This window comes from Mustela putorius, unplaced genomic scaffold (assembly GCF_011764305.1).
Source record: "Mustela putorius furo isolate JIRA1106 unplaced genomic scaffold, ASM1176430v1.1 tig00000421_pilon_pilon_pilon, whole genome shotgun sequence".
Taxonomy (NCBI): domain Eukaryota; kingdom Metazoa; phylum Chordata; class Mammalia; order Carnivora; family Mustelidae; genus Mustela; species Mustela putorius.
In genome coordinates this window covers 8,585,067-8,596,683 of record NW_025421375.1, presented here as the reverse complement: position 1 = coordinate 8,596,683, position 11,617 = coordinate 8,585,067, and the positions used below count along the sequence as shown (strand labels likewise).

The 11,617-nt window shown below is 41.1% G+C and overlaps 1 protein-coding gene across 1 annotated transcript; it reads right to left on the bottom strand.

Moving 5' to 3' along the window:
- Window positions 1-9,901: 9,901 nt before the first annotated feature.
- Window positions 9,902-10,465, bottom strand: LOC101678496 (interferon alpha-1/2-like). The gene is given in 1 exon segment (NM_001310195.1): window positions 9,902-10,465. A coding segment is annotated over 1 exon segment (564 nt).
- Window positions 10,466-11,617: the final 1,152 nt, after the last annotated feature.

The window sequence follows — 11,617 nt, the reverse complement described above, 5'->3', positions numbered from 1 at the left end:
AGAAGGATTGCTACCTATTCTTCAGAAGCTGTTTCCAAAAATCAAAATGGAAGAAAAACCTTCAAACTCATTTTATGAGGCCAGCATTACCTTGATCTCAAAACCAGATGAAGACCCCACCAAAAAGAAGAATTAGAGACCAATATCCCTGATGAACATGGATACAAAAATTCTCACCAAAATACTAGCAAATAGGATCCAACAGTATATTAAAAGGATGATTCACCACGACCAAGTGGGATTTATTCCTGGGCTGCAAGGTTGGTTCAACATCCACACATCAACAAATGTGATACACTACATTAATAAAAGGAAGAACCAGAACTATATGATACACTGAATAGATGCTGAAAAAGCATTTGACAAGGTACAGCATCCTTTCTTGATCAAAACTCTTCACAGTGGAGGGACATAGTGTACATACTTCAATATCATACAAGTCATTTATGAGAAAACCACAGTGAATATCATTCTTAATGGAGAAAAAATGAGAATTTTCTCCTAAGGCCAGGAACATATCAGGGATGTCCATTATCACCATTGCTGTTCCAACATAGTACTTGAAGTCCAGCCTCAGCAATTGGACAGGAAAAAAAAAAAAGGCACCCAAATTAGCATAGAAGTCAAACTCTCACTGTTTGTAGATGATGTAATACTGTATTTGGAAAAATCAAAAGACTCCACCCCAAAATTTGTGGAATCCATACAGGAATTCAGTAAAATGGCAGGATATAAAATCAATGCATGGAAATCAGTTGCATTTCCATACAATAAAAATGAAAAAGAAGAAAGAGAAATTACAGAGTTGATCCCATTTACAATTGCACCCAAAATCATAAGATACCTGGGAATAAATTTAACCAAAGAGGCAAAGGATCTTTGTGCAGAAAACTATAGAACACTCATGAAAGAAATTGAGGAAGACACAAAGAAATGTAAAAACATTCCATGTTCATAGACTGAAAGAAAAAAAATATTGTGAAAATGTCTATGCTACCTAGAGCAATTTACACATTCAATGCAAACCCTATTAAAATTCCATCAACCTTTTTCACAGAACCAGAACAAATAATCCTAAAATTTGCATGGAACCAGAAAATACCACAGATAGCCTGAGGAATGTTGGGGGAAAAATAAAAAAAAAAAAACAAAAAAAAACAAAGAAGGTAGCATCACAATTCGGGACTTCAAGCTCTATTACAAGCTGTAATCACCAATACAGTATGGTCCTGGCACAAAAACAGACATATAGATCAATGGAATGGAATAGAGCACTCAGAAATGGGCCCTTACCTGTATGGTCAACTAATCTTCAACAAAGAGCAAAGAATATCCAATGGAAAAAAGACTCTCTTCAACAAATGGTGTTGGAAATATTGGGCAGCCACATGCAGAAGAATGAAACTGGACCATTTCCTTACATCACACACAAAAATAGACTCAAAATGGATGAAAGACCTCAATGTGAGACGGGAATCATCAAAACCCTTGAGGAGAACACAGGCAGCAACCTCTTCAACCTCAGCTGCAGCAACTTCTTCCTAGAAACATTGCCAAAGGCAAGTGGGTTAAGCAGCTGTCTTCAGCTCTGGTCATAATCCCAGATCCTGGGATTGAGCCCCACATCAAGCCCCACATAGAGGCCCACATCGGGCTCCCTGCTCAGCAGACAGCCTGCTTCTCCCTCTCCCTTTGCTCTGCTTACCTGTACTCTATCTCTTTGTGTCAAATAAATAAAACTTTAAAAAAAAAAGAAAAAGAAAAAGAAATATTGCCAAAGGCAAGGGAAGCAAGGGCAAAAATGAAATCTTCGGCCTTCATCAAGATAAAAAGGTTTTCCCCAGCAAAAGAAACAGTCAACTAAACCAAAAGATAAGTGACAGAATGGGAAAGGATATTTGCAAATGACATATCAGATAAAGGGTTAGTGTCCAAAATCTATAGAAAACTTATCACACTCAACACCCAAAGAATAAATAACCCAGTCAAGAAATGGGCAGAAGACATGAACAGACATTTCTGCCAGGAAAACATCCAAATGGGCAATAGACACATGAAAAAAATGCTCAACATCACTTGGCGTCAGGGAAATACAAATCAAAGGTACAATGAGATACCACCTCACACCAGTCAGAATGGCTAAAATTAACAAGTCAGTAAACAACAGGTGTTGGTGAGGATGCAGAGAAAGGGGAACCCTCCTACACTGTTGGTGGGAATGCAAGCTGCTGCAGCCACTCTGGAAAACAGTATAGAGGTTCCTGAAATGGTTGAAAATAGAGCTACCCTATGAACCATCAATTGCACTACTAAGTATTTACCCCAAAGATACAAATGTAGTGATCCGAAAGGGCACATGCACCCGAATGTTTATAACAGCAATGTCTGTAACAGCCAGACTATGGAAAGAGCCCAGATGTCCATTGATAGATGAATGGATAAAGAAGATATGATATATATGTGTGGTGTGTGTGTGTGTGTGTGTGTGTGTATGAACATTATGCAGCTATCAAAAATGAAATCATGCCATTGGCAAGGAAATGGGTGGAACTAGAGGATATTAAGCTAACCTAATAAGTCAATCAGAGAAAGGCGGTTATCATATGTTCTCACTGATATGCAGAATTTAAGAAACAAGGAAGCAGATCATAGGGAAAGAGAGAAAAATATTGAAAGAAGACAAAACCAGAGAGGGAGAGAAACCATAAGAGACTCTTAGTCTTAGGGGAAAAAACTGAGAGTTGCTGGGGGGAGGGGAGGTGGGAGGATGGAGTGACAAGGTGATGGACATTGGGGAAGGGATGTGTTGTAGTGAGTGCTGGGTGTCGTATACGACTGATGAATCACAGACCTGTACCCTGAAACAAATAAAACATTATGTATTAATTTTTTTTAAAGGACAGAGCATAAGTTAACAAAATTCAGTGTAGCAGCACTGGGGATGAGCAGCTCTGACAGAGGGTGAGAGTGAAGGCTGTACTGATTTAGCACAAGTCAAGAATGTGGCCACCTCAGCCAGAGGCTCACACAAGACCAACTCCTGGGTCCCCATGCAGCTCTCAGCTTTGCAAGACCAGCCACCTGATTTTTCTTTTGTTCAATCCACATGTGCTCAGTTCTGAGGAGAGATGAGAGGAGTCGCACCAACCAGCTCACAAGAGACTGGCGACCAGGACCCCAGCTGCTCACCTTCTCTGGAAGGAAGGAGGATCCTATGAGTGCTCCATGTAGTCTAGAAATCCACTCAGCCAGGAAAAGATGGCCTTGAGAAATCCAATATTAAAACAAAGGGAATCGGACAATCCTAAAAGATTCTAGTCTTCACCTGAATAAGAACAAAGATGATGGTGTTTTATGATGGTAACACCAAAGTCGATTATAAGCCAACTATTCTGAGATCATTGAAATCATTAAATCAATCCTATCAATATCCCCATTTGGATTATGCTTATTTATGCGGCTGTTTAGAGAGAAATAGAAACCATAAGGGATGAATTATTCTTGTGGTACCAAAGATACAGGGTCAAACATTAAGGAATTGTGAGATAATGGATTGTCTGGAAGCACCTGCTAAAGGGAGGCTAGAAATGGACAGAGGATTAAGAAGCAGGAGAGGCCCCATAGCATGAAATCAGTCAGGAGGGGAAGGTGAGGGATCAAGGATTCCAGATTCCGCTTCAGATGCCACAGGGTTGTTGTCTGTTGTAGTATGACAACTAAGGGTGTGGTTTAAGTCAACTGAGCTGAATTGAAGTTCTTTGGTCTTTTTCAAAGGATGTGTATCTTTTCTTTTTTTTTCTTCAAGTTTTTATTTAAATTCCAGTTAGTCTATGATGTGGGAAACAAAGGCAAAAGAAAAATGAAATTTCCTTACTACCTGTGGCCCATTGACAAGTCCTCCAAACAGGCCAAGTGACATTCTTCTAGGGACTCAGCTGCCTTCCTGTTAATACTTTGCTAAGGGAAAAAGGCAATCTTAGCCCAACCCCCAGCATCCTATAAGTCTATTTTAACAGATAAAATGGCTTTGGAAAATTCTTTTATCTCCACCCCACAAGATGTATGTTGTCCATCATTCCCAAAGTGTATGACTCACCGATATACATCTGAAGGGTCTCATGACTGAGTTTCTACTGACCTAAATGACCTTTTACTAACAAGAGATAGCCCCCTCAACATCCTGGAAACTTTGTTTCCAATAGCTGGGAGGCTTGTGGTATCCCTAACTCCTTCATCACTCTAAAGTATATAATTGTCACTCTTTATGACCCCAGTGTATTCTGTCCACAGGTCCTGTCCCTATGCTTTAATAAAACCATGGTTTTGCACAGAAGACATCTCAAGAATTCTCTCTGGGTGCTAGGCTCTGGACCGCAACATCTTTCTTACATGAGTTAACATACAGCACAAGATTCATTTCTGTAGAACTTAATGATTCATCACATACAATACCCAGTGCTCATCACTACAAGTGCCCTCTGTAACCCTCATCCCTATAACTGATCCTCCTGGCCACCTACCCTCCAGTCTCCTTCAGTTTGTTCTCTATAGTTAGAAGTCTACTTTCCAGATCACAGCTTTTTCTCTTTTTTTTTTTTTAAATGTGTTCATCTGTTTTGTTTCTGAAATTCCATGCATGAGTGAATGAAATAGTAGGGTATTTTTCTTTCTCTCACTTATTTTGCTTAACATAATACTCTCTGGTTCCATGAACTGACTACGGGTTCTAAGTAAAGGTCGAGAAAGTCTATTTCAAAGAGTCACAAGAGAGTAGATTTTTCTCCCAATTGAAATTGATGTTTGCAGCTGACACTGGGTAACCCTCCTCCTTCCAATACCCTGCAGGCTGCTGTCGTGTCAGTGTCACCCTTGATGGGGACACTGCTATGGACCATATCTTCCTAGGAGAACTCTGTGCTCCCATCATCCAGTTGAACCTTCTCAGTCTCGGGAAAGACACAGAGATACAGTTGACTTGATGCTGCCCTACTGTCCTACTGTTCCACCTCCTGAGCATAAGTCGCTAATCCAGTGGACACTTTCCCATTTCTATTCTCCTTGCAGGTTCCCACACTGCTGCTGACCTTTAACACCTTCACGTTTCCAGATGGGCAGCTGTGGGTCTTTTGAGCAAATGAGCATCCTATGCCCTTTGTTAATCAAAACATAGTGACTTGATGCTGCCCTACTGTCCTACTGTTCCACCTCCTGAGCATAAGTCGCTAATCCAGTGGACACTTTCCCATTTCTATTCTCTTTGCAGGTTCCCACACTGCTGCTGACCTTTAACACCTTCATGTTTGCAGATGGGCAGCCCTGGGTCTTTTGAGCAAATGAGCATCCTATGCCCTTGTTAATCAAAACGTAGTGATGTAGGGAAGGTTCAGTTCAGAGCCAACAGCCAAAAAAGAATTCTTGACACAACTTTGGTGCAAAAAAAAAAAAAAATGGTTTTATAAAAACATGGAGACAGGACCTTTGGTCAGAAAGAGCTGCACTGGGATTATAAGGAATAGCTGACTATGTACCTCAGTTGAGGGAGGTAAAGATAAAGGGAAGTTTCCAAAAGGGTGTTCATATGCCAAGGAAGACCCATAGAATCCTGGAAGCCTGGGATTGTCAACTTAAAGTTGTTTTCCCCTCTAGCAAGACACCAACATTAAGGCATTTGGGAGTTCCTGGGGGCAGTGTTTGTCAATGGGCTGGAGGTTATAGGAAATTTAATTTTATCTACATTTCCTTTTTGTCTTTGTTCCCCACATCAATAGGTACGCCCAAAGACTGGCAGAGATGAGCATCTGTGATTGTTTTAGGTTAGACGTGCACACTGAGCTCCCTGTATTTAGCATGTTTCTGTGCGGGACTAGACATCTGGGGGCCTTGAGCTCCACACACAGAAATCAGGCGACAGAGAGGGTGGAGGGAGGGCAAGTACGCACTCTGGCTCCTGAAGCTGCCAAACCTTAGCTGCTTGTGGCTGGTACTGCAGGGTGATCTCTCGCAGCCCATCGGTAGGCACCCAATCACCAAGCCCTTCCATCGCCAGCTCACCTGGCAGGTTGACCAGAAGCACTGGGGAAAGGAAAGTTGGCAGGGATGCTCACACCTGTCACCCCTGTCTCCCCTGTCTCTGACCCTGCTGCTCAGCTCTCCAACCCTTTCCAGTATTTAATCAATAACACTGGGATTGAATCCAACCTGTGGCTCTAGGGATTTTCAGGACAAGACTTACTCTTTGTCATAGAACAAGGAAGCAGGTTAATGACAGCATTAGAATCTCTGGATTTCAACACGTAGTTTTTCTTTTTGTTTTTGTTTTTGTTCTTGTTTTGTTTTGTGTGTGTGTGTGTGTGTGTAGCTCAAAGGACATCCTCAGGAAGAGATCTGATTTCTGCGTAGTTCCCAAGCCTGTCCTTCAATCTTGGTCGTCACCCTTGTCGCAATTGGCCACCAGGAGGTGGTCTTCCTGGAGAGGAGCTTCACTAGGCCACCCTTCAACCTGATCCTGCTTCCTGTTTCCTTTCAGCCACAGCTGCTGTTCCATCACATTGGATGGAAATCTGAGCAAAGCCTCTCTAGCAGGTGGCTCTGCAAAACCTAGAGATTTCATTTCATTTTTGCCTTCTACTTGCTTTCTTGTGCTGTTGTTTAGGAAACCTCTAAGCTGAGGCCACAACAGAACAGAAAGCTGTTGTGTGAACAGACTGAGAGGTCACAAGTGTAAATGCCAAGGGTGATCTGGGGACTTCTGCTTTGGAGAGGAAGGTAACTGTTAGGACAGGGAAATGTGTTCTGGAATGAGGTGGGGAGGGCAGGGTGGGTTCCAGAAGGTTAAGGAAATAGCATGTTCTTCTGCACTCCACCTAGATATTTATTCTCCACTCTCAGATGTTCCTAGAAGCCACCATCTCATCACTGGTGATAAATAAAAACCCTTCTTGGCAATGGGGAATGAATTGGTTGCGTTTCTCTAGAATCCACGACAGAATTCTGATTTTAGAGGTTGCCTCCTTTGGAAGCTAGTTTCTGAAGTGTAAGACACCAAGTCCCAAGAATTTTGTAGAAAGAGACAAACAATATTCTCATAGATAGCTGTCTGAAGAAAAATAAGAGAACACCTACCATATTTTAAGTGGTTTTGATATAGCAAAGATGTTGGGATTCAAAGCCAATGGCCAAGAGAGAATTCTTGAGATATCCTTGGTGCAAAAAAGTGGTTTTATTAAAACAAGGGGACAGGACTCATGAGCAGAGAGAGCTGCACTGGGGTCATGAGGAGTGGCTGATTATATACTTTCAAGTTGGGAGGAGGTTATGGATAGCATAAGCCTCTAAGGAATATTGGAAACAAGGCTTCCAGGACCTTGAGGGGTCCTGGCTGTTGTGGGAAAAGATCATTTATTACTGTCTATAAAACCTTCGTCATGAAACCATTCATATGTTTATTGGGGGGTCATATGGTTAGGGGGATGATTTCCAAAGTGTATCTTGGGGGCTGGAGATAAAGGAAGTTTCCAAAGGAATTTTTATCTCTTAAAATAGACTTACAGAATGCTGGGGGTTGGGCTAAGATTGCCTTTTGCCCTTAGCATAGATTTATCATGGAGTCAGCTGAGTTCTTAGAGGAATGTCGCTCTACATGTCTGGAGTATCCACGGGCTGTAGGTAGAAAGGAAATGTAACTTTCCTTTTCCTTTGTTTCCCAAATGAGTTACTCTAGGGAACATGTGATCTTAGTTGCATTTAAAGTTGGGTTAATATTCACGATATTCTGTTATAATTATTAAATCAGGTTTTACTCCTGAAATATACACAACTTGCTTACTCCATGGATTTCCATGATTTCTTCCATGATTCGTATTTTCAGCTAATGGTAACCAATTTTCTCTTCGCCTTAAATATTAAGAGATTTCTTGACCCAGCTACCCACTCAAATTGTGAAAACAGCCTGTCAGTCTTTCTGTCCATGATAATTTTATTATTTCGGAATTCATGGAAGTTTGTGATACTCGTAAAATTAGGGAGAATTCCTGGCAATCAACATAAAAGAATTCTTATCATAGCAAACTCCCCTAGAAAAAGAAATGCAGGGGCACCTGGGTGGCTTAGTTGGTTGGACGACTGCCTTCGGCTCAGGTCATGATCCTGGAGTCCCGGGATCGAGTCCCACATCGGGCTCCCAGCTCCATGGGGAGTCTGCTTCTCCCTCTGACCTTCTCCTTGCTCATGTTCGCTCTCACTGTCTCTCTCTCAAATAAATAAATAAAATCTTTAAAAAAAAGAAAAAGAAATGCAGTATATAGCTGCTGTAATAAACTATTGTCACAATAATGAAAGTAGCTTAATTAATAAAACCAATAATGCCAGGAAGCATTATTTTATCAGTAGCAATAGACAATTTGATGAAGGATTGAATGAGTTATCTATTCCTAACCTATACAAGGTTATAATAACCAAGACAGGATAACATTATCAGTAATTAAGTTATGGTTCAAAATAAATGTAATATTTAACACATTAACATGATTTGAGAGAACATCAATTCCATAAAATCACTCAGGAAAAAAAATGGCATAACAAGACAAACTATGCACAGAAGAACTAACCCACATTGTTCCCAGATTACATGCTATATTCTTCTCCAAGTCAGACGCACTAACTTCTCTTATTCATGCTCCCACCCACTCCAGCGTGGTCTCTGCTTATGCATTCCACCAAACAGACTCTCGGGAAGGTCAGCAAAGGCATCTGTGTTTCTGACATTACAGGCAGTTTCAATCCACATCTTCCAGGAATCCGCTGATGGTCTTCTAAGCGCATTTACTTCCTAAAAGACACTCACCAGCATCCTCTCTTACCCTGTGCTGTATGGCCAAGAGTCCACCGTCTTCTTTGTGGCTCTTCTCTCCCTTCCCTTCAATGGTTGAAGAGCCTCAGAATCAAGTTTATGTCTGTTTCTCACATGACACCTTCTCCCTGCATGACCACCTGCTAGATGTGGACCTCAGCCACGGTGTTTCTTGTCAAATGAGAGCTCACCTCCCCCCAACACTGGACATATGTGCCTCTGTGTCTGCCAGTGACCTGTCGAGGGGTCCACAGCTTTTCTGTGTGCACTTCCTGTGTGCTTCACCGTCTCTGTTCTAGCAGCAGGTGAGAGAAGTCACGCCCTTTCTTTCTTCATTAGAACACTAGGTAAGAGAATTGTTTTTAGATTCCATCCCATGGCAACTAAAGATACAGACATCAGGATCTGTGTTTATGTCCTATAGCCTAAGGGAAACGTGAAATTTATCTTAGAAGAAGTCTGTTACTTCTGATGTTAAAATAATATCAAGGGTAAATGAATTCTGCCATCCATTCTTCAGTGAAGCCGCACATTTAGAGTTAATGTTACTCTTTTTATTTTATTTTATTTATTTGACAGAGAGAGAGATCACAAGTAGGCAGAGAGAGGGTGAAGCAATCTTCCTGCTGAGCAGAGAACTGGACACAGGGCTTGATCCCAGGACCCTGCGATCATGACCTGAGCCAAATGCAGAGGTGTAACCCACTGAGCCATTCAGGCATCCATAGTGTTACTCTTTTAAAAGAATGCCAGTAGTAAAATCCAATAAAAGATAAAAGTTTATTTTATTATATCCTGCAATGTAAAGGTACACATCATAGAATATGAAAAAAATTGAATCTTACATATATCTACATAAATAAATATTTAAATAGATAAATAGACATGAGCAAGGTCATCTGTAAGCGACTACTGCTTGTACACTTGACATATTCTGAAAACACATGACAAATTGTCTTCGCGACAGCAGAAATGAGACACTCTGACATGGCAGAACTCCGAAAAGAGTGACATTATTAGTTAGTGCAAATCACTTCAATGTTGAAACAGGTCTCACTTCCTGCTCCTTAATTCCTTTCGCAAGGCTGTTGACGCATACAAGGGTTTCATGATCTCTGCTCGGACCATCTCCCAGGCACAAGGGCTGTATTGCTTCTCTTGCAGATAGAGGGAGATTCTCTGGAAGTAGTTCCTCAGGATGGAGTCCCCATTCACCAGGGGCAGCTCTCCCACCACTGCCTCCAGCAGGGGACAGGCTTCCAGGTGGCCCAGCTGCTCAGAAAGTCCTGAGCACAATTCCTCCAGGAGGGTCGTGTTCCAGGGAGCAGGTGAGGCCTCTGTGCAGAAGAGGTGGAAGGTCTTCTGGTTCGTCACATGGAGGACAGAGAGGGCTTGAGCCTTCTGCAGCTGCTTGCTGTCGAAGGCCTCCTGGGGGAAGCCAAAGTGGTTTGTGTAGTTGTCACAGGAGCTAGCAGACAGTCTCCTCATTTGTCGCAGGAGCATCAGGGCCCTCCAGTGCAGCAGGCCGTGGTCCTGAGGCAGGTCACATCCCAGAGAGCCGAGGGAGTGGCAGCTGAGCACCACCAGGGCCACCAAGAAGGAGCAGGGCAGGGCCATCGGGGATCCTGTAGGTGCTGTTGGCCTGGCTGGGGTGGGCAAGTTGGGGAACCGTGGCTCTAGGTTCTCTGAACATCTTGTCTTGTGCGTGTGGTTTAAGTAGGGGACACAGGAGTTTTCGATTTCTGAACGTTTCCCTTCCTTTCTACTTCTCTTTTTGCTTTCCTTTCTACACTTTCTCCTGGGTTGTAGAGCGTGGGTTTCTCAACCGTTTCTTTTTCCTATTGCTGCGTCCTGTCACAGTCTTTTGAATATTTATGTATTTGAACCTTCCAACAAAACTTGGTAACATGGATCTGCAGTCTATATAGTTATGTATGTATAGCTCGGCTTAATAGATTAGAAAAGAAAATGTTCATTTTACTCTGTTTAATTAATTCAGTGTTAAGATGGACAAAAATTTCAACTGAGAGCTATAGTTTAAGCTACTTATTCTTTACTGGATATCTAATTATGATGAATAACCTCTAAATTTTTTCTTACTTAAATGGAAATATAAAAGCACAATGCTAATTAAGAATTTGTAGAAAGACATAATAATAGATATTGATAATCATTCCAAATTGCAAAAAGCCAATGAATTATTCAATTATTTATTGGATGTTTGTTTTTTGTGTACTGTATTTTAATATGGCCTCAATTAACTTCTCTTGCGCTAGAACGCATCAAGTTATTCTCATAATATTGAGAATTATTTTGAGAAATAATTAATATAATAATATAATTATATAATACATAATATATATAATATATTAATAATATAATTACATATAATATAATATTATATCATATTATATGAATATAATTAATATAATAATAATTCTTTGAGAATTATTGAGAAATATTTTGAGAATAACTCATCTAGTTATTCTCAAAATATTTTTTCTATTTATACCAGATAGAATTCTTGATGCAATGAATAAGTTTTGAATAATTAAATGATTATGTAGAATCTATTTGTATTTCATTTCCAAAGCTCACATCAAAACAAGTTCAAACACCAGCAACATCCACAAGACAACCCATGGCTCATTGAAGCCTTGTTCCCAACCCTAGAACTACTTGTTACATTGTGGGAAGCAACTGGACAAGTGTTCCCTCTGGTGCGGGGTGCTGAAATGCGGGAGAGACCTTGAAGCTCCAGAGCAAGGC